Here is a 27561-nt window from a genome sequence, read left to right as displayed (position 1 = left end):
AACTGTTTGCAACTAAAAGGTCTTCCTGTGGTTTTCGGCAAAAATAAAAACCACAAGGTCTAAAAGTATATTTGCTCTGGTCTCCTATATACCTCTATAGAAGTTTACCTTGCTATAGTTTACTTAAACCCAGTAATGGATGTATATGCGCGAACACAATCCGTTATAGCTGATGTATCGTGTAGCATGACTGTCTTGGTATTAAAAAAGTATTACGGTAAATTTGAAGCGCAGATGCCCTGATGCCAAAAGCATGCACGTACGTGACGACTCGATGTGAGCAGGGACGTTCTACCTGTGTGAGTTTTATTATTTCCGTGTCTATAGGAGTGAACACGAAGGCTGAGATCACACTTGCAGAGAGAACTTTGATTTATCGAGCAGCATAGTCCTTTAAAGGCTACAGGGGTGGATGTTTATCTTCGGAAACTAATGAGGGCAGATCAAATTGCTATGGAGTTCGCTGCATGAGTCACCAAACCGAGTCCTGCAGTCTCCACCATGGCTCATAGCTTCAAATACTGCCTTTTTTTTTTTCTCCTTGTTCATGCTGAAATGAAACTTGACCATTTTCATTACGCTTCATAATCCCTGCATCAGTCAAGCAGGTTCAGAGTCTGAAATTTGCTTTCTTTAATTTTTGCACTGGAGCCGTTTTGTCTATAATATCACAGCAGCTGACCTAAACTAAATCAATCACTTCTTTGAATTGTCGAGCATGTCCGAATTTTAGATTACTGCTCTGGATTTTGACACCGTATGACACACTGTTATCTATAAAAATAGACAAAAAGGAGGTCAAAGAGCTAAAAACAGGAGCTACATCTTCTCAGTATGTCGTTCGGTATCACTCCACACCAGCAGTCTTGGTTTGTCAGTGTGGCCCGAAGATTGTGGAGTTGTATTGTAGAGAGCTGGTCCAAAAACGCGCCCGGAAAACATTTCTGGCTGAGCTGATTAGTTAATTGCCACTTTAAATTAAACAAATGTGTTTGTGGCATTGAGCTAATATGACATTCGTTGTATATAATAAACTTTAAATGCATAATAAACAATGTTGTTAATTTGAATCGTCATAGCTTGGATTATGATATAATTTGACAATAATTTCTGTTTTCCAATGAAATGGGTGTGTTGAATTATTCTGTCAATGTCAAATGAAAACAAATGAATTTGTGTGTAAATTAAAGTGCGTGTTTTAATTTTTTCCTCTTTAAAAAAATATTAAATGCATTAAGCATTTCAAAATATAAGCAAACAGCCAGGCTTTAATTTGTAACTTGTGCACAGTTTTAGGTTTAAACCCTTTTAGAACCTGTGTGATTTGCTAATTTTTTATATATATATATATATATAAAATATATATATATATTTTTAAATAGAGCGACAGGCACCTCATGATCATACAGAGGAGAACTCGGCGCCAGAGCGCTCCAATAATGGCCCCGTCCCAAATGAGGCAGATGAGGAAAGAAGGGAACAAAAGCCCACAATACCCCAGGCACGGTGGCCTCTTCTTGGGGAGCTGGACTCGGATGAGGACGCCGCAGAGGACACGGATGACACGAGCTCGATCACGTCCTCGGCCAGCTCCACAGCCTCGCTGCACAGCGGCCTGGGCAGAAAGAGGAGCATTCCTCTGTCTATCCGCAACCTGAAGAGGAAACACAAGAAGAAGAAGACCAAGTTCTCTCGAGAGTTCAAACCAGGAGACAGGTGAGTAAAACGTGTTGCTCTAGTCGAACAGTCTGGATGCACTAAGCTGTTCAGCTATGATGAATGAATGGATTCAGATGTGTGTGTATCAGGTACCAGGTGTGAACACATTTTAAATTCGTTAGCTATGCAGTAGGATAAGCTAAAGCTTCAAATGTCCTAGTCAAGTGTTTTTTTTTTTTTCGTTGTTTTTTTTTTTCTTTCCTTAGCCATCGAACCCAAATAACTAGGCTAAAATCAGCAGTGATTTAATGCAAAAGTGTGATGAGCTAATTATGTACATGAATACCTGAGAGGGGTGACTTTATGCAGATAATGTCTCTGGTAATGAGGCATCGTGTTTGCTCTCTTGACTAAGAGGCAAAACTTTCTCTTTCAGCTATGTGGTGTTCTCTCGTTGCACGTAAATACATGATTTGAGCTCTCCGCACATCCCTTCACGAGAAGCTCGTCGCTTCATCTCTAGCGTCCGCACAAGCTAATTAACATGCCTAAGAACGGACAGACCATGGCCTCGATTCATGCACACAGACAGCGTCAAGCTACTTTCCACCACAGAGAAATATAAAACACTGAGTGTGTTACTTTTACAAACTAGTTTTCTTTTGCGAAAGTCAATGGGGAGGAGAGAGATTTTCTTTTTTTTTTTTTTCTTTTTTCTGGTTGTTAGACGAGTGAAGTGTAAAAAATAAATAAATGTTTGTGACAGTTTTATGAACTTGCCTATCCCCCAGGCAACTGGAATGGAAAAACTGATAACTCGGATATGAAATCTGCCTGTTTTGGGCGCTTGAGCTAGTGATTTGTCCAGCTCAAATCACACATTTCGCCTTTAGTACTAGTGTATTTTTATTTATTTATTTCAGAAAAGCTATGAAAGGAACTCCATTTACCACTGAGTGTTTCTTGCTCTCTCACTCTCCCTCCATGATGGTCCATTCGGTCACATCGTATTGCACTGAAACAGCTTTAAATTGTTCTCATATATATAATCATCTGCAGCTTTAAATGTATCTTTCTTATGTGAGATCTTTTGAGATGCACGTCAGGTCTTTGTATTAAACAGAGCCAAGACCCTTTCAGATCCTGCACTACTCCTAAACAAAGACTCCCTGGGAAATTATTTGAAATTAGAGATACATGAAACAACGGTATGAAGCCGGAGAAAGGGACTGAACTGCATTCTGCACCTGTTGCGACACTATATTATACTTATAAGGTAGGGATATCACTAAATATGAATACAGTAATTGGAATGAACACATAACGTGTTCTAAACACATTTGACTATGAAGAGTTCACTGTTCTGTTTTGTTTTTCCTTTCTTGCCAAAAAAGGTTTACGAGGCATCTGGTTGAGATTGGGATTGGACTAGGATCCCACAGGATGCACCAAAAGTTCTTATTTTCATACAGAAGCCATGTTTATTAATGTGCAGCGTTGCATGATGTATTTACAGCAACCTTAGTAACTGCCTTGTCAAGGTCATAGTGGTTTAAATTAGGCTACTAGTTTGTTTTTGTATTTTGGAAAATGCGACCAACTAAATTTGGTCCATCCATCCATCCTCTATATCCATCCGCTTATCCTTTTCAGGGTCATGGGGAAGCCTGGAGCCTATCCCAGGGAGCATCGGGCACAAGGCGGGGTACACCCTGGACAGGGTGCCAATCCATCGCAGGGCACAATCACATACACACTCACACACACATTCATACACTACGGACACTTTGGACGTGCCAATCGGCCTACCATGCATGTCTTTGGACTGGGGGAGGAAACCGGAGTACCCGGAGGAAACCCCCGCAGCAGGGGAGAACATGCAAACCCCGCGCACACAGGGCCACGGTGGGAATCGAACCTCCGACCCTGGAGGTGTGAGGCGAACGTGCTAAAAAAACACAGTCCTAGCATCAACTCTAGTTAAAACCAATTATGGATTGAGTGATGTAGCTGAGGTTGGGGAACTGTCCGAGTCAGAACTAACGTGCTATTCTGACACTGCTGACATTTCTACCTCTGTTTTTGTCTATTGTTTTCCAGTATTTCTTGGGGTATTGTGGTATGGTTTCTATTTAATAAAGAAAAAAAAACCTTCCGGTTTAGGCCATGCCCACTTCAGGTTTAAATCTGAATGCGTATACAAATCCAGGTAGTGGCATTGTGTTACACCCTTAATATACAAGCTACTTTACTAATCTTTCGAGGTTTAATTTTAGATATGGACATACAATATGCACTGGGTGAAATACTGCATGTATAAACCTGGTCTGTGAGAGCCTTTCAGAGCCAGTGCAGCATCTCGTCATCAGCTGCAGTAGGGGATATTTAACACCCCGTGCGCGCGCACACACACGCGCGCACACACACGGACGTGTTTATTGACCGCTCTGTTGTGTTCTCTGTGTCTTACAATGTCCCTGGCCTTGTTCGAAATATCAGTAGGTGTTTTACACACTCTCTACCTGTTGGGGCTTCGGTGTAACGCAGATCACAGCAAAACATGTGGGTGCGCACGTGCGTGTCCTTTCTGTGTTTAGTGGCGATCGCGTTCCTAATATGTGCGTGAAGATACAAAAAGAGCACTTGAAGTAGAAAGAGACAGAAAATAGAAAACCAGCAGCTAGGCCAGAGCCGCCTTTTTCGGCTACGTCCCAAATCTCATCCCATTTCTGTCTCTCGGAGGAGAGAAACTGTCAGCACTGCTTTGCTTTAAATAGCAGCTGGTGTGTATGGCGTGTGGTGACGTGTAGAATCAGCCGTCCTTGTATAAAGGGAAGTGTTGAAGTTGTTAGAATTTTTAATAAGCTTGTGTGTGTGTGTGTGTGTGTGTGTGTGTGTGTGTGTGTGTAGAGTGGCTGTGGAGGTTGTTTCCACAGTTACCTCAGCTGATGTGATGTGGAAGGACGGTCGACTAGAAACAGGAATCCGTTCTAACGACCTCATCCCAATCCAACACCTGGACAACCACGAGTTCTGCCCCGGAGACTATGTAGTGGACAAACGCAGTGAGTGCTACACTCGAACATTCATGCCACACCTGTATTCAAAGCGCACCTAGGTCTCATACTAGTAATAGATTTACATGCATCCAAAGTCAAAAACATTTCAATTGCAGCATTAATTTTTCCCCCCAGTGTCACAAACGACTCGTTAAATGATCCGTTCGAAAGGATTCATTCTAAACTCCTCCTTTCAGAGAGCATACTCTGCTCTGATTGGTCAGACGTCCCAGTCTGTTGTGTTTTGTGTTGTGCATGATTTTTTCAAATGTAATCTATTCCTCCCTACCGCGCGCACACAAAAAAAAAATCAGCCAAGACATATTTGATGTCTGTCATTTACTTCTTTGTACACGGCGGTTCAGTTCTTCAGTAATGTCACAAATACACTCTGGAGTGCTTTTGGAAGTATATTAATATTTTTGGTGGTTATATACTTGTCAGCTTATTTTTACCTTGTAGCACCAGTGCAAAACTAAAGCAGCGAACACTGAACGCGAGTGTTTGCTCAATCTCGGCCGATCGAGTATACGTGTAGGGGAAAATTGTATTTGTATTTATTCATTTGAGTGCATGTTTTTAATTTGTGTGAGGAAATTCATTTGGTATAAAAACCTTTTGATTTGCAGGCCAAGCACTGCAGGACCCAAGTTTGTACGGCGTGATTCAGAGAGGAGACCACAAGGCCAGGACGTGTGTGGTGAAGTGGGTCAAACTGAATGCTGCAGGAGACGATGTGGAGGTGAGAGCACTGTTTAACCCTCAGTGAATTCCCTCACTTTATCACTTATATCACAAAATCAAGTCATTTCGTGAACTGTATGGTTTGGGGCAATTTCTATATATAAATAGACAGTCAGCTACATTCAAGTTTGTTTTTCTCTGGTGCATTCCCCAGGTGATCGGTCAGGAGGAAGATGTTAGTGTTTACGATATATCGGATCACCCCGACTTCCACTTTCACACTACAGACATCGTCATACGGATAGGCAACTCGGGCTCAGAGGAGTTCAACGATGAAGTAAAGTACCTTCCGTTTTCACTTCCTTAAGCTTAACATTAGTGCTGAAGGTAAACTTTAGACGTGTACAGCAGCAGAATCTAAACCCGTACCAATTCACACTCCCTTCACAAGTCCCTATTTGCTGTGCAAGTGAGCTGCTTGTTTTTAGAGAGCGACTTTTTTTTTTTTTTTTTTCTCCCCGACCCTCTGAAGGCTGCCGAAGCCTATTCGTGTCTGGCCAGCTTTATTATTCTGAGAAGGTTTGTAAATAACGTGAATATTCTGACGCATTGTGATATTTTGATATTAACCCTTGGGCTCTTGTTGATTGTGACATATCGCACCAAATTAATTACCTAACCTTTTACCTACCACATTTTAATGAGGTACTGAATAACCAGACATAAATCTGATTTGAATAATATTTTAGGCGGAAAACAGTACCACAAAAAAAGTCATCTTACAGTTGTTAAGTTTTCTATTGAAAGATTATTATTTTGACGTGTCCATGTCCAAGTGACATGTCTGTCTAATGTATCCCTCTACTGTTTCTCTGTTGCCTGTGTATTATACTTAACCTGTGTGTGTGTGTGTGTGTGTGTGTGTGTGTGTGTGTGTGTGTACAGAGGACTGTGGGACAGGTGTGCAGAGTTGATGTCAGCAGTAAGGTGGAGGTGGTCTGGGCTGATAATTCTAAATCTGTCGTCTTGCCCCAGGTATCCTTCCACTCAACCACATTGCATGTTACACCTCTAGCCTCTAGTCTTTATCCATATGTCCAATCTTTTCATCTTTTTAACCAGTTTCATCAGTATCCAGCCTAACGTTGTTTTTTAATAATACTATATTATATTAATATAATATTATATTATATAGCCCTATATTATATTTCCTAGAATGTAAATCTAACGCGTAACTGCTGGATGGTTTGTAGGCAGTATCAAATTTAAGACTAAAGAAATTATTATTTATAAGCTATAATTATTACACGTGTACTGTAATGGTGTCTGTTACAAAAAATTGTGATTTTCTTTTCTTTGTTTTCTTTTCTTTTTTTTAAATAATGATAAATTGTGAACTGTAATTCGATTGGTTGAATTTTATAACATATTCATTTAATAACATATCCATATAACATTTTTTTCAGCACCTATACAACGTCGAGTCGGAGATTGAGGAGACGTATTACGACTCGGGTGAGGGCAGCACCAGCGGCGCCTCCTCAGAGGAGTGGGAGGATGAGAGCGACAGCTGGGAGACCGATAATGGCCAGGTAGAGGAGGAGGCGGGGACAGGTGGAGAAGACTCCACCCCCAAAACAGAAGCTCTGCCTGAGGCCAAAGCCTCGACGCCCAGTGCCACGGCTGGCACAGACGCACAGGGGTCACCTGCTACACCCGAACTGCCGGCAGGTACGAGACCAATCAGGGAGCAAATGTCAAATTTATAAATTTCTTTCTTTGTTTATTTATTTATACTGCCATCGGCAGTACTGGAGCACTGGTAGTGAGAGCCAATACGAAACTGCGGAGAGTCTGTGAGCGTATGCACTCATGAAGCTAGTCCTGTCTTCTTCACAGCACTCACAGATGTTCTCTCTGCTTTAGTGTTGTCATTTCTTAACAGCTGTGTTAGAAGCTACATATACTGTGTTTTTATTTATTTATTTATTTTGAAATGGAATCCACTGAGGCATGGTTTTTGGGGGTGGTTTCACACTGTCAAACCCAGAGGGTTTTTAAATCCTTTGTGGTAAAGTGCTTATAAAATATCTAACCTTGATTGGATTTCATTATTTGAAGTAACAAATCAAATGGCCAGTTTGCAGGGTTTCAATCGCAAATACTACAATCCGAAACTCGGTGATGAATCAGATGAAAGTAGTAGTCAGGGACATAGTAGGAAGTAGGGTGCTGAGGGTACTGCAACGTTTAGGATTTCTTTAACTTCAAATGCAGCAGCAACTGCTAAAATAATAATATATAGACAAACAAACAAACAAATAGCCTTAACAGACTTTATAATTGAGCATTTTAAGGAGTTTTTTGACTTTGTATGTCGGAGATATTTCTTTTATACCATAGCGATTTGCCAGTGATTACAATTTTTAACATATTAATGAATGACACAACACACTATTTAATGGCTCCTAGTTACATACTCAAGTCCTCAGGACATAGAATTTGTGCTTTCTGGTTCCTCTCTAACATGAGGAGCTGTGTCTCGAGGAAAGCGAGAGACTGGTGAGGGAACAACTGTTTATAGCTGTGACAACATAATAAATAACAGTAGCTTACGCCTTACTGACTTTTTTTTTTTTTTCTTTCTTACAAAGTGCTGACACTCCTTACATAAACATTATGTAACTGTCTCCTAACAGAAAACTTCACCATATTAATGATTATACACCTTTCTTTGGTCTACAAGAAGACATTTTAATTTGTTTATTATCGGGTTTAGATGATGTGAAGCGCCTGGCCATGCAAGTCTCTGTGAATGAGCGGTTATATTAACGATAAGACGTTAGAATGAGCACATTAATAACGACCGATCGTTTATGTTAGTCAGAAATGTTCAGATCCGTGCTGCTATAGAAAATGAATCAACACCTTCTGAATGGAGAATTCAGCCTGGTTGTGTTATGATTATTGTAATCAACATATTCTGTTTGTGTATCATCTAAAATTCCAGCATCTCCAATGTAAAACACCTTCCCGCGGCCCTGGTAGTAATGTTTTGTCCTGATATTAATCATACTACAGGCCTTGATGCTAAGAATCAGGTTTGGTTTCCAAAACCGACTATATGTTTGCCATTTGTTACGACTGATATTTGGCGCGGTTTAGATATTATATGATTATATATAATTATAGGGCTTCACTACATCAGCATGCACAGACAAGTGTGTGCCACATTGTGCTGCATCAAGCACAGTAATGCTTGGTGCAGACTATATTAAATACAATTTTAACTGGCATTTTATAAGGTCCCCTACATGTGCAATAACGATCTATGAGAACACTAATCTTCATTCATTTGTTTTATATGTGGAGGTGGAGCACCAGCAAGTGAGGAGAAGCCCAGTAAGGAGACCCCACGGCTGGCCTTCCGCGAGCTCAAAGAGGCCCTGAAGATCCTGGAAAGCTTGAAGAACATGACAGTGGAGCAGCTGTGGACCGGCTCGCCCACCTCGCCCATTGCCGAGCCGACAGGCGCAACTGGCACTGCCACCCCGGCTGATGCCAAGCCCACGAAGGAGAAACGCTTCCTGGATGACATTAAGAAGCTGCAGGAGAACCTGAAGAAAACACTGGACAATGTGGCCATCGTGGAAGAGGAGAAGATGGAAGAGGAGCGGCCGTCGGCCCCCGCCGAGCCTCAGACACCGGTGCGCTCCGAGTGGCCCAGTGATACGCCTGTCCTGTGCCAGCAAAGTGGCGGTAAACCCGGTGTCACGTTCACCAGTGCCAAGGGCGAGGTATTCTCTGTGCTCGAGTGGGCGCCAGGTACGGATCAGAAAAATTGTATTGTTTACAAAGTAGAACATAAAATTCCGCGTTGACGAATGACGACAAATTCTGAAAATCTAACCTCTTTGAAAAATTGGCATCATGGTTCCATCATATCAATATACTAATAATCTATTGGGCTGTCAATCCTCCAAATAGTAGCAGGAAGATACGTGTTTAAACATTGTGTGATATATTTAATAAGCACAATTTATCATAGAGTTTTTGCGGAAAAATTACATGTACATATATCCTTTATATATCCCTTAAATATAGTCAGACAGAAAGTTACAGGGTTATTGTTTATATATAATGAGAAAGGGCAGGATCTGACATATCTGCATATCTGAGTCATCAGTCACTCTCCCATGTCTGAAATGCTTTATTAATCTAACGTGAGTGAATACAAGTTGATAACATCTCGGAGGCTCGTTCATGTTGATGAAGCTGTAATATGCCTCGGGGATTTTAGCTAAAAGTGGGCCGTGCATGAGAAATGATCCTACCTGCTTTCTCTAGACACCCACACGTTTAAAAAGATGGAGTTCCAGCCGGCGGAAGCGAAGAAGTTCTTCAGTACAGTCAGAAAGGAGATGGCTTTGCTGGCCACGTCATTGCCTGATGGCATTATGGTCAAGACATTTGAGGACCGCATGGTAAACACATCACACCATAACATACAGCCATGGTTGGTTTAAATAAAAAAATTAAAAAAGTCCCTACTTTTTATTTGACAGTTTTGAGGTTTTTCCTCAATCGTTTCATCAGTGATCATTTCAAACATGCCAAGAAGTTATCTTGAAGCGGTTGCCGTCTTTTCCAGTTCATTCCTGACCAAATTAGATCTGGTTAGATGTGTGCTGCCTAGTTTTGCTCATGAACTAGAACCGAGTTCATGAGGCATGACTAGTTGATGCGAATTAATAGTGTTTACCTGTTAGGATACAATGGCCCGGCTTCCTGTTTCCTGTCAATATCCAAAATCGTGCAGTTAGGTGGATTTGTGACTCTAAATTGCCCCTAGGGCAATAGGAATAAGGGCGTGAATGTGTGTGTGTGCGTGGTGCCCTGTGATGGACTGGTGTTCAATCCAGGGTGTATTCCTGCCTCGCACCCAGTGTTCCCAGAATACACTCCGGATCCACCACAACCCTGACTGGGATAAAGTTCTCACTGAAGATGAATTAAAGAATTTTAGGACGTAGATTAATTTTCATTGGAGTTTTCCCTCAACTACCATTTGTGATGCATGCTTGAGGATTTCTTACCCATTTCTGTAAAGGTATGGCATTACCTCTGGTTTTTACTGACTTTTTTACTCACCCCTGTGTCCCACTTCTCCAGGACCTGTTCTCAGCTCTGATCAAGGGTCCTACGCGTACCCCATATGAGGATGGCCTGTTCTTGTTCGACATCCAGTTGCCCAACATCTACCCCGCCGTGCCACCACTATTCCGCTACCTGTCGCAGTGCAGCGGACGCCTCAACCCAAACCTCTACGACAACGGCAAAGTGTGTGTCAGTCTGCTAGGCACATGGATTGGCAAGGTAAGATTAGTCCCGGCACTTGGTCTGCTTTTTCTGGCTTTATTCCTTTGTGTGCGCTTGACCGATTTTGATCTGTGTTCCAGTGCTGTTTTTAAACACGCTCTTGTCAGCTTCAGAAATGTATCACACCTACATAACACTAGTGTGTACTAACAGCCAAGAGGGAAGGAGTGTGTATTGGGATTTATCACCGTAACACATGCAGCCTTAGCAGCAAACACAGAAGATCATACAGTTTATTTGTTTATTTTCTTGTTAATACGGATTTATTAAGGTCGGGCAGATTTATTAAAAAAGCCTGAGCCTGTATGCATTCATTGTTTCTTCGCAATATGGCTCATAGCTCGAGCACAAACCCAAAGACATGAGGTGATTGAATACATGTGGGTGAATGGCTAAACTATCTTTAAAGGAAATGTCCACCCTGAAACACATGAAATATGTCTACATTGAAATATCTGTGATGTGCTTAGTAATTCTAAGTATCGATATGCAAGTCACTCAGGGTGGATTCTTTCTTTTAACGTGGTGGAGGAAACGGTTCAAGCAAGGTGCTAGAAAGTTGGTAAGGGGGTAAAGGAAACTGTACTGTAATGTGGTGCTGGATTTAAAAGCGTTCGACCTCATTTATACTGGAGAATCACTGTTAAATGATAAAGCTCATGAGTTAGTTTAACCCTCGGAATGGTGCGCTACTCTTAATACCTTAGCTGTGTAATCTGCTTTTGATGCACCATCTGATCCTGTTTTAATCTTTGAAGAGCTTATATGTTTTTTTTTTGTATCCTCAGGGCACAGAGAGGTGGACGAGCAAGTCGAGTCTCCTGCAGGTGCTCATCTCTATTCAAGGTCAGTTACTGCTCTGCTGCATTACACAGTATGATGTAATCATACACAGTATTTTTATTTATTTATTTATTTATTTTGTTTATCAAGGACTTTGATATATGCGTAGGATGAACCAGTTAGATCACTAGCCAGCTTATTAATGTAACGTCTTTTTTTTTTTTTGATACAACGTAGTGCAAGTTAACTCAATTTGTTTTTATTAATTCATCCAAAGTATGATTGAAAATTCATCCAAAGTTGTGAAATAGCATTAATGTAAAGTGAATGAACAAGCGGGTGGCACGCACTGTGATTACATCAGATAGTGTAGCGTGGTACTGATAGTACAATCAAATGAGCACAGAATCAGCCCCATACCTGCCTCGGTATCAGTGCAGCCTTGCTAGGCATTAGATGTTCTATTGATGATGTTCGAACCGTGTTTCACTCCAGGCCTGATTTTGGTCAACGAGCCCTATTACAATGAGGCGGGTTTTGACAGTGACCGCGGCCTACAGGAGGGCTATGAAAACAGTCGTTGCTACAACGAGATGGCCCTCATCAAGATGGTGCAGTCCATGACGCAGCTCCTGGCGCAGCCGGTTGAAGTCTTCCAACAGGAGATCCGCGAGCACTTCTGCACCAGCGGCTGGAGACTTGTCCAGCGAATCGAGTCCTGGCTGGAGCTGGACGCGGCCGTGTCTGAACGCGGTACTCGAAACGCCGGCACCATGCGGGCTGAGCCACTGGACGAGGAGGTTCCTGAAGCGCTGACGCACAGCAGTCCTACAGGCAAACCCGAGTCCAGAGGTGAGGAGGAGCTCGAAGACTCTGGTCTCGGTGCCTTCAAGGACCTCAGCCTGAGCTCGGATTTGGACGGCTCCAGAGGGGCAGAGCCTGCACAGCCGGGTGGCAAAGTGGCACAGGAGTCTCAGCCGTCTGTCAGGCCGAAGAAGCGGAGGCGGAGCTATCGCAGCTTCCTTCCTGAGCGTAGCGGCTACCCGGACATCGGCTTCCCACTCTTTCCCCTCTCAAAAGGCTTTGTTAAGAGCGTGCGTGGCGTCCTGTTTCAGTATCGTGCAGCACTGAACGCCGCCGGCATCCCTGAAGAGAAATAATCACTCGTCCACTCATCACATTTTTCATCTTTTACTCTTTCCTTTGCTCCTCTTGAGAGCTGCACTCAATCCCTTTAACCCTCCAACCTCCAGCACGGCTATTCTCCCTTGGCTAGCCAACCATGTGTTTTGATTTATTCACACACCCCCCCCCCCCTTTTTTTTTTCTTGTTTCAAGGCGTTATGTTGTCCCAAACCCCTCTGTTGCTGTGAAAACGCCTCTTTCATATCGACTCTGGTCTCTCAGGGAGATATTGAGATGCCTGAAGCGTTTGGAGGAAGAAGAAGAGGAGGACGATAGAAAAATCTTTTCGAAGCACGGCAAAGACCTGTGTGGACTTTTTAGTGATTTGTGAGGTAGAGCAATGCCCGAGAGCTGGGACAGATGCACCATTCAACACTGAAAGGGCGTCATCATGAAACCTGAGCCATGAGACCAAAACTGACGGCGAGGACATGTCACGCTGCTGAAACATGCCAAAGGTTTGGCAAGTTTATTGTTAACGACTGCCGGGTGGGAGGAAAAAAAAAAAAAAAGAGCCGTGGCATGTTCTCGTCCGTGTCACCATGACGTTTTGGCTCAGCTGATTGGTCATCCTCTTTTTCACTGGAAGATTACACTTCCTAGTATGCGCTCCACTCTTCATTTCCTCATGAAGTGCTGCTCCGTGTTGCATTATCATTTTCACCTTCGAGCCAGTCTCAAGTTCTTTTATCATTAGTGTTGCTTGATGTTTTGCCCCAACACACACACACACACACACACACACACACACACACACACACACACACACACACACACACTCAGAATGTCAGAAAACTGCCCAAATGTGGCTGTGAGCCTGATAATCAGTTAGTATGCCTGGTTACCATGTTTACATGCAAAAACAAACAAGACACATTAAACTCTTTCGATTCTCAGAAATAGATCACAGGAGGTTTTTTTCTGTTGTTGTTTGTTTTTTGTTTTTTTACATCTGCCATCAAGACCTCGCTCTGTGTAGCTCATTTCTGCCTTCTCTTTAAGCTCACTCCATTCATGTACGATACATTTTACACTTTTTATAAGGAAAAGCCACACGGTCTTGCTACACATTTTCTTGTGGATTATAAAGACACAGTGTTGAGACATGTGCTAGACCTTCAAGAGATGAGCTTTCAGAGATCTGGGCTTGAACAAAGCGCATAGACACGATCTTTACATCTTTTGTAATCTTTCTTTCTCCCTTTCTCGGTGTCTGTCTCACTTTCTCTCCACCCCTTTCCATTAGCTAGCGAACGTCTTCTCCATTGTGCAGTTTCTATAACATACACTGCCCCACTTTAAGATGCCATACACTGCACATTATTCCTAACAGAAGGAGGAGTTATTTTTAGAAGCACAATCCCAACCCTTTCTTCATGCTGTGAAATGCTATGTTTATCCGAGCTCATCTGTATCTTTTTTTTTAAGATAGGTTGCATTTAGCACTTTTTTTGGGTTATTGTGTTTATCGAACAACCAGTATTCCAATGTAGCACAAAAACTGGAGGCTCATCTTGTATACGTGTTCTAATATGACCACAAGGGGGCGACAGAGCACTTTTTTAAAGCACAGTGTACATGGCGTGAGTGGACGCGTCAGATTACAGCATGGCTCTGGCCCACACTGCTTTTGTCTGTGTGGCTGGTGGGAGATACTTGGTTATTGTTTAGCGTAGGAGTGTGCGGTTTGGCTCCAAGGTTTTGGGACTGTTCTGGGATCTTCTACCCAAGTCCTGAGCACGATGGGAAAACGTAAGCAGGCAGAAAGAACATTATTATTGTTTACACCAGAAGCGCTGTAGTTGAAGTCGTAGCTTTCTGCTGCTTTGTAAGTGAAGTGGCAGGTTTTAACGGTGTCCTATTTCTATTTGTGTTATATTCTCAAGACACGATGCTAACTGCTGCACATGTTTCAGTCTGAGTGCTGTAGAACCTCTGAGACGATGTCACATAATTCCCAAATTTCTGTACATATCCTGTAAGCTCCCTCTAAAAGCTGTTGTCTGTTTCTTCAGTGTTCATCGATTTATTCGACTTTGAACGATCACCCACGCAGCTTCTAACCAGAAATGACCCGGCTATGCTGCATTAAATCTGGGACTCCCTGCGTCCAATTTACAACCAAAAGTTTGCATTTGCCAGCTCTATTTAAGGATTTGCATGTTAGTAAATACATTCTAGTATTACTGCAAGGAAGGTTAACACTAACTAGTGCTAGTGCACACGCATTCAGCACATTTTCTTTGTTCAGTTTCTTCACGTTTTAAAATATTTCTCGTTTTTCTTTGCCTTTTTTTAAAAAAAATTTTCTCTTTTTTATTTTTATCCCTTTCTTTCTTGACTGTCCTTATCTTTCTTTCTCGTCTTTGTCTTTCTTACCTTTGTATCTTTTCTTATCTCCCCCCCGCCCACCCCCTTTTTCCTGGTTTATTTTATTTTTCTTCTTTCCTACATGCCTTCCTTTATTTTATTCTTCATGCTGATCAGTAACAGGATTGCTGTGTAAATCTCTGATCGCTGTGACTCTGCTCTTTGAACGAACGTGTTTATTTATGGTTGGCGATGGCTTTAGGCATCTTACAGAAATGTATTACAATTGCATTTCCCCACCTTCCTGAGTAAATATTTTTGGCATGATATACTAGGATGCATCCCCCCCCCCTCTAAAGGATGCCCAGAGCAGCACTCTAAGCCCCTATCTCCCTGCCCCCCCCCCCCCCCCCCCCAATCAGCTAAAGAGCATGCCCTTGCTGACACAGTGTGGATGCATTAGAGCAGGGACCAGTGGTTCCTTATCACTCTTAACCATTGGAACTTTGCTGGATACAAAGGCACTGATATGGCCTGAGGTTTGCACCGCTTTTCTGTGTTAGAACAGAAAAATGCATTAAACTGCATGCTCCCCAGGTCCTCCAGAGCTGGCCCGAGTCAATTCTTATTATAAACATTTTTATCCTCCTGCAGAACTCCATTTCTTTCCAGAAGTGCAGTCCATCTCCATTCTCGTTGACCTGTACAGCATTTTTTTTTTTTTAAATTATTATTATTTTTATTTTTTTTTACAGTCTTACACAATCCTCCACAAAAGATCAGACATCGGTGGATCTTTTTAGGTTTTATTTTTTCCATTTATAATCTTTTACTGTTCGGGATTTGGTATAAATGCTGCTTTTTTCCAGCCTTGTGGAACAACACTTAATAGGACTGGGTTCAGGACACGGCGCATGTTAAACCCCTCTTACTGTGACTGTTTCCTGCTGTTCTCCTTCTGCTCACCTTTGACCTCCAACCCTCTCCATTTCTGCTACTATGAAAACAAATGTGAAGTCTTGAAACAAGTCGGACATCAAGCACATAAAGCTCTGACCCGTTTTCCCACATCTGTGTAGAAAATCCTCCTTCGGTCCTGTTGGCGAGAGATAACAGCCAAAGCATGTAACATGTCGCTTTAAGCCTTATGGCTGCTCACAAGACTTGACTGTATGATATAAAACATTTCCACAGTGGCCTGTATTGGTAAACTAATGAAAAAAAAAAAAACAACAACCAAGATTTGTAGCCTGATTTCCTCTGTACAGAAGTCATGACTATATATAAATACATAGATTATATATATATATATATATATATATATATATATATATATATATATATATATATATATATATATATATATTTATTTAACAAACATGAGTTCAAAGTGATTAATGTGAATGCTTGGGGCATATTAATTGCAGAGTGTGTGTGTATTACTGTATTTTCTTTTGGTTCCTTTGTATTTTTTTAACAATTTATTTTGGTTGCATTAAAAATTCAAATGTATAAAGTGAAGCATTAAACTCTTGGCGAGCAGAACCAATGATCCTTTAAGTTTCTTTTTCTGTTTTTTAAAAGTTTGCACACACACACACACACACACACACACACACAAAAATCCAATGAATAAATAAATATATAGAACTACAACAAAACTACAAGAAAATTAGCAGGAATAATTTTATGACAGGAAGTGCGTGAGTGCGGGACTATTTTGAAATGGACTGTGTTTTATTTAAACACGTACTGATATTTTTTTTATAACGACACCCTTATGTGTTGGCTATACTGCTTTGAATTGAAAATAACTTAAATCTATAACAATAAAATTAATTAAACTGAATGGTACTGTGGATATAAAAAGTCTACACACCCCTGTTAAAAACGTTTGAGATGGGGGGGTTGAAACAAGATAAATCACGTCGGAACCTTTCCCACCCTCAATGTGAAATTACAACGTATAAAAAGTAAGTGAAAAACACACATTTTAGGGGGGAATAAACAGGAACATGGTTGAAAAAGTGTGCACATCCTATTATAATTGTGGGTGTGGCTGTGTTCAGTCACATTGAATCTTATGTTCAAAAGTAATTATCTTACAGCCATCATCGATTAAATTATTCTGATCAACCACAAATAAAGAAGAGCTGTTTCTGTAGGATTTGCTTGACATCATCTTGGTTTCATCTGACTGCTGAAGCCCTGGTCCACAAAGAGCTGACGAAACCTGTAGTTGTACAGAGTCTCACTGTTGAAAGGTATTGATCAGGAGAGGGGTATAAAGAATTTCCAAAACATTAGAAGTACCATGGAACACCGTGAAGGCCGTCATCAACAAATAAAGAAAATGGAGCACCACAGTGACATCACCAAGAACAGGATGTCCCTCCATAATTTACAAAAGGACAAGACAAAAACTTACCAGGGAGGCTGCCAGGAGACCTACAGCAACATTAAAGGAGCTGCAGGAATATCTGATGAGTATTGATAACTCTCTGCATGTGATAACAATCTCTCATATTCTTCACATCTCTGGGTTATGGGGTAGGGATTCTAGTCGGAAGCCCTTTCTCATGTACATCACCCGAAACCATGTGGCAAAATGTGTTATGGTCTGATGAGACCAATTCCAAAAGGTATGTTTGACACAAAAAAAGCACATCACCAAAGGAACACCATACCCAGTATGAAGCATGGTGGTGGCAGTATCACGCTTTAGGGCTGCTTTACTTCAGCCGGAATTGTGGGATTTATCAAGGTGAAGGGAATCATGAAAAGCTACAAATACCAGCCGATTTTAGTGCAAAACTTTCAAGTGTCTGCTAGTAAGCTGAAGATGAAAAGGAATTTCACTTTTCAGTAAGACAATGACACAAATCATACATTCAAATCAACAAGGGAATGGCTTAACCAAAAGAAGGTCAGTGTTTTTGAATGAGCTAGCCAGAGCCCAGACATGGGCTCCACAAGGGCACCATGCACACACACACATTCATACCTAGGGGCAATTCAAAGTAGCGAATCTACCTACTGGCATGTTTTTGGAAGGTGGGATGAAACCAGAAAACTTGTAGGAAACCCAAACAGACATGTGGAGAACATTAACAGAAACAGATAATCACGCAAGCTCGGGATCAAATCAGGGACCCTGGAGCTGTGAGGTGGCAAGTTTAGAAAGTTAATAAAGTCTTTCCACATCGTTTGGGGAAATACTGTATATTTATGGTTTCTTTAAGTTGATGTGCTATAGGTATTAAAAACCCAATTCTGATCAACACCTGGTTTTTCATCAGTTTTTACGGTTTGCCAGAATTCAGCTACAGCAGGATCTAATGGGTTATAAAATAAGCGAGTGCAGTGGCTGGTCTGGCTGATGAACCCCTCCTCAGAAACAGTGTGACAGAGAATCTAGTTTGATAAAATCTAATCTGATGCATCTGCAGTGACAGGATGGCATGCAATCTGAGCATTGATGTGTGTGGTGGTGTGCCCATGTAGTGTGTCTATGGGCCTTATCCTCTGTCTGCAGACTGAGTTGATGGTGAATCGTGAGAGATCAGTGCAGCCACACTCTTCAGCAGATTATTCAACGGATAATTCAACGTAGTCAATTGTTCCTTACATATATATCGTGTTGTAAATAAATGTATACAATTTTGCATGGTGTCCAACAAACAGAACACGTACACAAGTATCAACAGTTAGGCCTTTCACAATAATTATATTATCGATTCATCGTATCATATATGGACGTGACCTCGATAATGCCCATTGTGTTTACATGCGTGTTTGTTTACATAAGAATAAATGTCACCATAGGCCTTTTTCACGAAGCCAGTTCTCTTTCATCATCTCGTGTTCAAGATCCACCTATGGGAAGGGCATCAATACCTGACCTCCGCAGAAGCATCCAATTGCACCAAGTCTGGCTGTGACAGACAGGAGTGTGTTGGACACACACTCCTGTCTGTACATGGTGTCATGCCAGGTAAGGGCATGCCCCTTACCTGAGTGCATAAATGACCTGCGTGCGCTCCTCTTCCTCAGTTGACATTCGCTTCTCGCGACCTCTAGCTTGACTCTGATAGTGGAAAACCGCAATGAGGGCGCACTCCTGGGAATCGCCCAAGGTGTGGCCTCTCTGACCTAGGCTGACCAAAGCAATCCTTCTCCCCTCGAGGGCATCTTACCCGGTGAACCCTCCTTCATTAAAGAGCCGCAATGGCTCTGGCAATGAGGACATCGTGGGCCTTTTAGAAGGCTCAGAGGATGACGTGGCCATCCCGTCTTCTCTAACGCCTCAGGCTAATGTTTCCGCGGCCTTACCTCAGTCCGTCCTGTTCAAGTTTTGTGAGTGAAAAGTGCCACTGACCCATGTTTATAATGGGAAACTCCTGGCACTCCCTCCCGGCCTGAGAAAACCACTCCTCTCAGTCCTCCCTGAATGTGCGAATCACATGAAACATTGCCTCAAGGATAAAGATATGGTGGTTCTCGTCATGGGTCACCCCCCGCCATTGAGCCCTCCACCGCCAGACACCTTAAACCCCCCCAAGGTGGCCTGCTCGGTCCCCCCAAGCCGACTCTCCCCAGCAAAATGGACCATTTTTCTGCGTCCATCCACCAGGCCTCTTATAAGGGCTCAGCCTTGGCTGTCAGGGCCCTCAGTGTCTCCTTGCTTCTATCAGTTTACCAGGCTGAGCTCCTGGTTGACATGGGGCATGCGGGGTTTTACACTCATGGCACTCCCCTTGGGGCAGTCATGTTGCAAAAAGTGGTAATGACAGATGCGTCCTCAACGGGGTGGGCAGCCACCCAGAAGGTCAGAACCGTGAATGCCGTGTGGGCAAATGAACTCTGCTCAGCCCACATAAACTATTTGGAGCTCATTACAGTATGGAAGGCTCTGAAACATTTTCTGCCCTGCCTCCAGGGGCATCATGTGCTGGTATAATGCAACAATACCACAGTTGTAGCACACATCAATCACCAAGAAGGGATGCACTCCCCCAAGCTAAATGCTCTAGCTCACAGGTTTTTAGTGTGGAGCAGGCAGCGCTTTCTGTCATTACATGCAACCCATGTCCCAGACATCTTGAACAGGGGCGCAAACCTCCTGTCGAGGGCGAACCCACACTATGGAGACTGGCGCCTCCACCTGCAAGTAGTGGACTTATTGTGGGAGAGATTTGGCCAGGCTTCTGTAGATCTCTTCGCTTTATGCGAAAACACCCATTGTCCTATGTTGTTCGCGCTAAAGGACAGGGACGCACCCCTCAGCGTAGACGCACTGGCCCATCTGTGGCCAAACATGCTGCTCTAGGCATTCCCTCCCCTTTGCTTAACAGCCCCCACCATAGTTCAGAGCCTGACCCTCATTCTGGTGGCACACAGGTGGCCCAAGGTGCCACGGCTGGTGGAGATAATTTCCCTCTTGTATGCCCAGCTGTGGCCCCTCCCATTATTCACAGACCTCCTGTCTCAGGCGAACTGAGAGATCTTTCACACCCGCCCAGACAAAGTGGCCCTCTGGGCTTGTCCCATGAGAAAGCAAGCCTGAATGCAATGGGGCTCCTGCCACATGTGGCCCCCACCATACAGAGTGCTAGGGCCTCCTCCACACGTTCCCTATATGGCTGTAAGTGGCATGTGTTTGAGGAGTGGTGCGATGGTTGCGATGGTTTCGAACATTTTATGTTTTTTGTAACACCTTATGGACAGTGGTAAATCCTTTTCCACTATCAAGATGTACCTAGCGCCTATTGCTGCATGCTATGTTTGGCTCGATGGTATGACAGTGAATCAACACCCCCTCGTTCGGTTCATGAAGGGTGCCTGTCGATCACTTCCAGTCACTAGAAGAGCTGTTCCGGAGTGGGACCTCTCCATGGTGCTGGAGGCTCTGTTTCTGTCCCAACAGCCTTTTGAGCCCCTGGGGGACATTTCCCCTAAGTTTCTGCCCTTGAAGACAGCTTTACTCCCGGCCCTGGCTTCAGCCAAACATGTCAGTGTTCAGCCAAACATGCACACTCTATTCATTCCTCGTGCACTAAATTCTCTCTCGGTGGAGATAAGGTTTTTCTTAGGCACAACCTGGCCTTTAGGCTTAAATACTTCCCAGCATTCGCCTGAGATGATTGAGCTTTCTGCTATTCATCCTTGTCCCTTCTCCTCTGCGGAGTATCAGAGGTTAAATGCTCTGTGCCCTCTGTGTACCCTCTGGGCCTACATGGATATGACTAGCCTTTTCAGGAGGAGTGACCAGCTCTTCATTTCCTGGGCCCCCCTGCACATGGGGAACCACATTTCTAAGCAACGCCTATTCCACTGGCTTTATAGGCCAATTGACATATTCTATGCCATTAAAACTGACTAAAATTAATAAATATGACAACGAAATATTGACTAAATTTAAATGATATTTTTGTCAGAAAACTAAAACTACACTATTATATTATCGTTTTATCTGTGACATAAAATGGTCTTAAAATGACTATCGTTTATCGCAATTATTTCTGGGACAATATATCGTCCAATAAAATGTGTTATCTTGACAGGCCTATCAACAGTTTCATGATTACAGCATTTAATTATGGTTTCTTCTTCTTCATAACCCATGTTGTTGGCTTATTTTTATTAGGGTAATATTAATTTATAATTTATATTTTGTCCTTTTACTATCCAGATGTTGAATACACCTCCATGTGACTCCACTAAAGACACTGTGGGGTGGAAACAGCCACATAAACTGCAGCTACATGTCCTTGTGAGGCTAGATTGTGCATTTAAAATAACATTAGCTAGTACAGATATGCTTCTGTGGGGTCACAGCTAAACAAATGTATGGCTGTGTACCCTATAGCAGTGGTTTTCAAAGTGGGGGCTGTGGCCCCCCTGGGGGCCACCGGGGGGCGCCCGGGGTCCTCAACAATTTGGTGGGAGCCACCAAGCCCATCCATCCCACTAGTATGTTTTCTCTTTTTCACTCTCAGACAACCACACACACACACAATCAATTCCTAATGTAATGTAATGTAAAGATGTAAGATGTAATGATTAATTAAAAAAGGGGGATATATTCAGAAGTCTGTATTTTTAATGTGTTTTAAAGACATCTTGCAAAAGGGGGCCTCGGTCAAATGTTAATGCCGTTTGGGGGGCCTTGCCCTGGAAAAGTTTGGGAACCCCTGCCCTATAGCATCAAATCTATACTAACTAATGTTACTTAAAAGTTATACATATGAATAGTAAGTGTTTTGATTACTATATATCAGAGTCCATTTTGAGTCTAACAGGATTTCTGATCACATACAGGTAAATGTGTATTCCCTTCTTCTTTCAGCGCTATATCACTGTTTGACCTAAAAGGGAAACTGGAAAAAAGCAGAAGAAAGTGGAGTAAAGCCTTGTCAAAGTCAGTAAAAAGGAAACAGACAGAAAATTGAGCTGGTGCTTGCAGTGCAGAATAATTATCTATATAAACATCCAGTATAAATATTTGTATAAAATCCAGGCCTCAGTGGACACAGCCTCACTACAATCAGATAGCTGAAGAAGGGAAAAGTTGTCTTGTCTGAAAATTCTCAGTTTGCAGATGGTAGAATCAGAAGTTGGCATTAAAATTATGAAACCATGGATTCATCCAGTTTTCATTTCAGTGCGTAATGTTTTCTTGGCACGCATTATGCCTCTTAATGCCAAATGAGCATTGTATGAATTCTGTGTAAGGCAAATTCCTGGTATGGTTTTGCTCCCCTTAGAGCAGGGGTGTCCGATCTTATCCGGAAAGGTCCGGTGTGGGTGCAGGTTTTCATTCCCATCAGGTAGGAGCCACACCTGATTCCACATGTTTAATCAGTAGATCTTGGCTTTCAATAGACTTAGGTGTGGCTTCTGCTTTGTTAGAATGAAAACCTGCACCCACTCTAACCCTTTCGGGGTAAAATTGGACACCCCTGATTTAGAGCGAAGTGTTACTGAAAATCAATACAAAATTCTTCTGACTAATTATGTTTATCCTGTGATTAAACACTTCTATCCTGATTGGAATGGTCTCTCCAAGCCCTATCACCAGGGTATGAGCTCCCAATGATTTGTATGAAAATGATGTCAATTGTGTGCCATGGCCTTCATAGTCATCAGATCTCAACCCAGTTGAACAAATATCTTTTGAAAGAATGTTCATCACTCTAGTATAGTTCCAGAGACTAGTGCAGTCCTTCAGTACTTTATTGATATGAAACTATTTAAAATGTCATAGATATCTAAAAAATGAAAATAGACATCAAAGGATTTGGTCCAAACTGGTGGGGTTTTTTTTATTCATATTTTAACATACATGGACCATTCTTATGTTTCAGAAAACTGGAGCCCTAGATACAATACAGAAGAAGGTTCTAACTTGAAACGCATTTTACAGAAATGGTAAGGCTAGCATTGCATCTCAGTATTGTTAGGCTGTTTCACATGATTTAGTCATCTCCTTACATACCAGCAGGTGGCGGTAATACACCGAGCTGTTTGCCAACCGCCATAAGAGAACAAGAAGAAGAAGAAGCCACTGTTTTAGTGGAGGTGAGTGTTTGGTTAATTTAATATCAATAATAACGTGCGCAGTTAACGTTTTTTTTTTATTTCAAAACCTTAATGATTTTTTTGAGCAATCTAAAATAAACAACATATCATGCAACTGATTATGTGCCGTGTCTAGAGAGGGAAAGAATGAAGCTTTTTAAAGCAATGAAGATTTCCTCCCAACTGTTTCGAAAAGAGTTCATTAGTCGAAGCGTCGAAACTCAGTGTTCGCTAGTGCCCTCTGCCGGTCAGAAGGATGTAGCGCAGGAAATAAGCTGCTGCTAAAAGGCAATTGTAAGATCATGTTTTTAGGAAAGCAATCAACGACAAGGTGGCACATCCTACCGTGTTTTATTACTCTTATACATTAGCCATTTGAGAACGCCAACCAGTTTTAGTTATTAAGTTTACTGGTGCAGGCAAATTAGTTTATCTGTAGTCCATTTATCGTTGTATTAAAAAAAAGAAACCTTGTGCTCTGATTGGTAATTAGTTACTTCTGTGCTTAATAACGTTTAGGGTTAGGTTTAAGAAGCCAACCTGAAGTATATAATATCTGTTTTTTTTTCTATTCACTGATGTTGGCTTGATGCATCGAAACAATTAATTTTTTTTTATTGCTTTGAAATAAATTGGCTCATCCAGATTGCTTGCTGATTATTGTCATTTTGTTCTTCATAAACATGTACCATTTTTCCTAGGTTCACACCCTGTATTAGCTTAAGGGTAATAATCATTTACTATATGTCCTTCTTTACTCTCCAGACATTGAATAGACCTGCAATTGACTCCAATAAAGACACAGTGCGGAAGAAACATCCACATAGACTGCAGCTCCAACTACATGTCCTTGTTAGGTTAGTGGCCTGTTATTTGTTACATATGTTTGGCAATGTACCGCCAGAGAATCATATTTGTACTAGCTAATGTTATTTGTAATGTTTTACACATGAAGTGTTAGAGTTTTGATCACTAATATCAGTCAAATTCCAGTCTTAAACAAATTTATTCATAATCAACAGAATTTCTCATCTCGCATCTGAAAATATAAGAAAAGGAAAAAAAAAGTATGATTTGCTTTATTTTTTCCAGCTCTGTATCACAGTTTACCATAAAGGGAAACAGTCTGAGATGAAGCAGAAGAACATGGATTAAACCCTGTCAACGTCAGAAAAAGGGGGGAAAGACAATTGAGTTGGTGCTCTCAGTGCAGTATAATTCACTGTGAAAACAGTGACATAATTTGGTGGTGATTTGTAGCAGATCCATAGACTAGTTCAGGGTTAGTGTTTAATAAGTTCTTCATTTTTGGGACGCTAAGTTTCTGAAGGAAATTTAAAAACACCAGGATGGGGAAGAAATCTGATCTAAGTGACTTTGACCGTGGCTTGGTTGTTGGTTCCAGACGAGGAGGTTTGAGTGTCTCTGAAACTGCTGATCTCCTGGGATTTTCACGCACAACAGTCTCCAGAGTTTACACAGAATGGCGCGAGAAAGAAAAAACATCCAGCGAGCGGCATTTCTGTGGGCGAAAACGCCTCATTAATGAGAGAGGTCAGAGGAGATTGGACAGATTGGTGCAAGCTGACAGGACGGCGTCGGTAACTGAAATAACCATGCGTTATAACAGTGGTGTACGGAAAGGCATCTCTGAAAGCACGACACGTCGAACCCTGAAGTGGATGGGCTACAGCAAAAGACCATCATGTACTCCCATAACGCAAGTAAAGGAAATTAAGGCCTCAGTGGACACAACCTCACCACGGTCGGCCAGCTGAAGAAAGCTATGGAAACCATTGCCTCGTTCGAAAAATCTCATTCTGCTAATAGTTGTCAGAATTTTTCCTAAATTACATCAAACCATGAATTCATCCTACTTTGTGTTGATGTTTTAGCCTTGTGGTGGTGGTGTAATGGTGTGGGGAATGTTTTCTTGGCACCCATTAGGCCCCGGAATACCAAATGAGCATTGATTAAATGCCACAGACTACCTAAGTCTTGCTGCTGAAAACATGCTCCCCTTTACCAAATCTTAATCCAAGGTATCCCGTGTAAGACATTTTGTTGGTATGGTTTTGGTCCACTTGTCCCCTTAGAGTGAAGTGTTACTGCAAATCAGTGCAAATTTCATCTGACTGATCACCTTTATCCTATTATGAAAAATTTCTGTTCTAGGAGTGGTCTCTTCCAGGATGACCCGGCCCCCATTCACAAGGCAAAGGTGCTCACTGAATTGGTTCTGTGAAAACGATATGCTGTAAATCATATGCTTTGTCCTTCACAGTCAAAAGATCTCAACACAATTGAACACTTATGTGAGATTTTGGAGCGTTCTCCACCACGATCTTAAAAAGACCAATCGAGGGAATATTTTTTGTAAGAATGGTGTTTGTCCATCTAGTACAGTCCCTGAGATTACCGTCAAGGTGCAATGTAGCTGTCATAGTGGCTTTTTGGCCCCAACAACCTAATGTATATATTTTTAATAATGCGTTACCATGTGCAGGATATTTAAATCACCCATTATGAATGTAGACACAGTTATATGCACAAATAACAAGCAAATCATAGGGTGCCCGCTTCATAGAGGCATAACTTTCTTTGAATGTAATCACTGTAGAAGTAACCAAGTGGAAAAAACTTGCACATGTGCGTGTACAATCAAAGCCGGGCTTAACAGAGTGTTTAAGCAAAGTGATTCGTGTAAATTTGTTCTTCTGATTGTTTTACGTGCTTTCTTTAGTCGCTGCTGTTTCTTTGGTCACACAAAATAGAATATGTCTACTTAAATAAAGCAATCTGTTCAGCCTACGAATTGACGGTTCATCGAACGCAATATGCAAGAAGGGACCAAACGTCATAAAATGCCAATTAAATTAAATCATAAATATCTCAAATTTACTGAGCAGCAGTTAGAACAGTCTTAGACTATAGAGGCATTAAAAATAGTAGAGATGCACCGATGTATCGGTCGATAAACGCAATTTTTCCCGCTACGGACCATCGGCCGATAGTTTAAAGACATCCGACGATCGGGGCCGATTATATCCTGTCAATCAATCAAAAGAGGGCGGGAAAACACATCGATTTCGTGCTGTGTGTAAAGATGATGTCTCTTGTGTGGAATGACGACAAAACTGCAGTTTGTAATCTCTGCGCTGATAAAATTTTACACCAGAAGTGAGCAGTACACCGTTGAAAGATTTCAATGAAGATGAGTTGAGCAAAAAGTATATTTGTAGAGTCGTATATTTCATATCCAGTTAATGTTAATGTATATTAAAAAAAAGTTGATATTATATATTACCAGTGTGATGTTCAGTGATGAAGTAGAAATGCTTTAGTTTGTGGAGAGTGAATGTGAGTCTAACAGGAGGATTTTTAGATTTCAGTCAATGTTAATATGAATGAATAACATTCCATAAGTTACGAAATCTTACTTTAATCTTCAGAATTTAGTTCATGTGTTAATGTTAATTAGAGTAATGTGTTTTCTGTTGATGAGACCAGTTACTGTGGAACAACGTGTTGAAATGGAGAGAATAAAGTTTGTATTTCTTTCAGAAATAGTATCTGTGCATCTCTAAAAAAAAATAGTGTTGTACTGTTGTCACTTCACAGCTGCAGTGTCCCTAATTCCATCCAGTGTTCCCATTATAGACTCCGGATCCACCGTGACCCTAACAAGGATAAAGCAGTTACTGAAGACGAATAAATGAAATCACAGCAATTCTTCTAGCTCTTCAATTGGTGGAGGATATTAAACGAGGGAGAGTTGTTAATGGCACAGACTCTCGGTCAGGATTACAGAGAGGTCTGAATGCAGACAGGGCATCACGTATAAAGTGTTGCAACAATTATACAAATTACACCAGTATGATCGGTCTGTCTACGATGGACACTAGACAATATCAGGGTACAT

General features: G+C 41.8%; 1 protein-coding gene and 1 long non-coding RNA gene across 4 annotated transcripts in view; both read left to right on the top strand.

The window, feature by feature from the left end:
* The window catches only part of ube2o (ubiquitin-conjugating enzyme E2O), a 45443-nt gene extending 29094 nt beyond the window's left edge, over positions 1 to 16349 (top strand). For all 3 annotated transcript variants that reach the window (XM_053638671.1, XM_053638670.1, XM_053638669.1), the window contains 11 exons: positions 1383 to 1716; positions 4570 to 4724; positions 5348 to 5460; positions 5617 to 5739; positions 6348 to 6437; positions 6869 to 7133; positions 8775 to 9227; positions 9750 to 9886; positions 10575 to 10778; positions 11570 to 11627; positions 12060 to 16349. In XM_053638671.1, coding sequence (XP_053494646.1) covers positions 1383 to 1716; positions 4570 to 4724; positions 5348 to 5460; positions 5617 to 5739; positions 6348 to 6437; positions 6869 to 7133; positions 8775 to 9227; positions 9750 to 9886; positions 10575 to 10778; positions 11570 to 11627; positions 12060 to 12724 — 2597 coding nt within the window. In that variant the 3' untranslated portion in view covers positions 12725 to 16349. The remainder of the gene's footprint in view (positions 1 to 1382; positions 1717 to 4569; positions 4725 to 5347; positions 5461 to 5616; positions 5740 to 6347; positions 6438 to 6868; positions 7134 to 8774; positions 9228 to 9749; positions 9887 to 10574; positions 10779 to 11569; positions 11628 to 12059) is intronic.
* A 6732-nt stretch (positions 16350 to 23081) lies between these two features.
* Positions 23082 to 27159, top strand: LOC128615705 (uncharacterized). The gene is made up of 3 exons (XR_008387261.1): positions 23082 to 23639; positions 24405 to 24496; positions 24732 to 27159. It is a non-coding gene; the product is annotated as an uncharacterized LOC128615705 (long non-coding RNA).
* Positions 27160 to 27561: the final 402 nt, after the last annotated feature.

Source organism: Ictalurus furcatus, chromosome 12 (genome assembly GCF_023375685.1).
Source record: "Ictalurus furcatus strain D&B chromosome 12, Billie_1.0, whole genome shotgun sequence".
Classification (NCBI taxonomy): domain Eukaryota; kingdom Metazoa; phylum Chordata; class Actinopteri; order Siluriformes; family Ictaluridae; genus Ictalurus; species Ictalurus furcatus.
The sequence above is the reverse complement of the archived record's forward strand: the minus strand, read 5'-3'. Positions and strand labels throughout refer to the sequence as shown.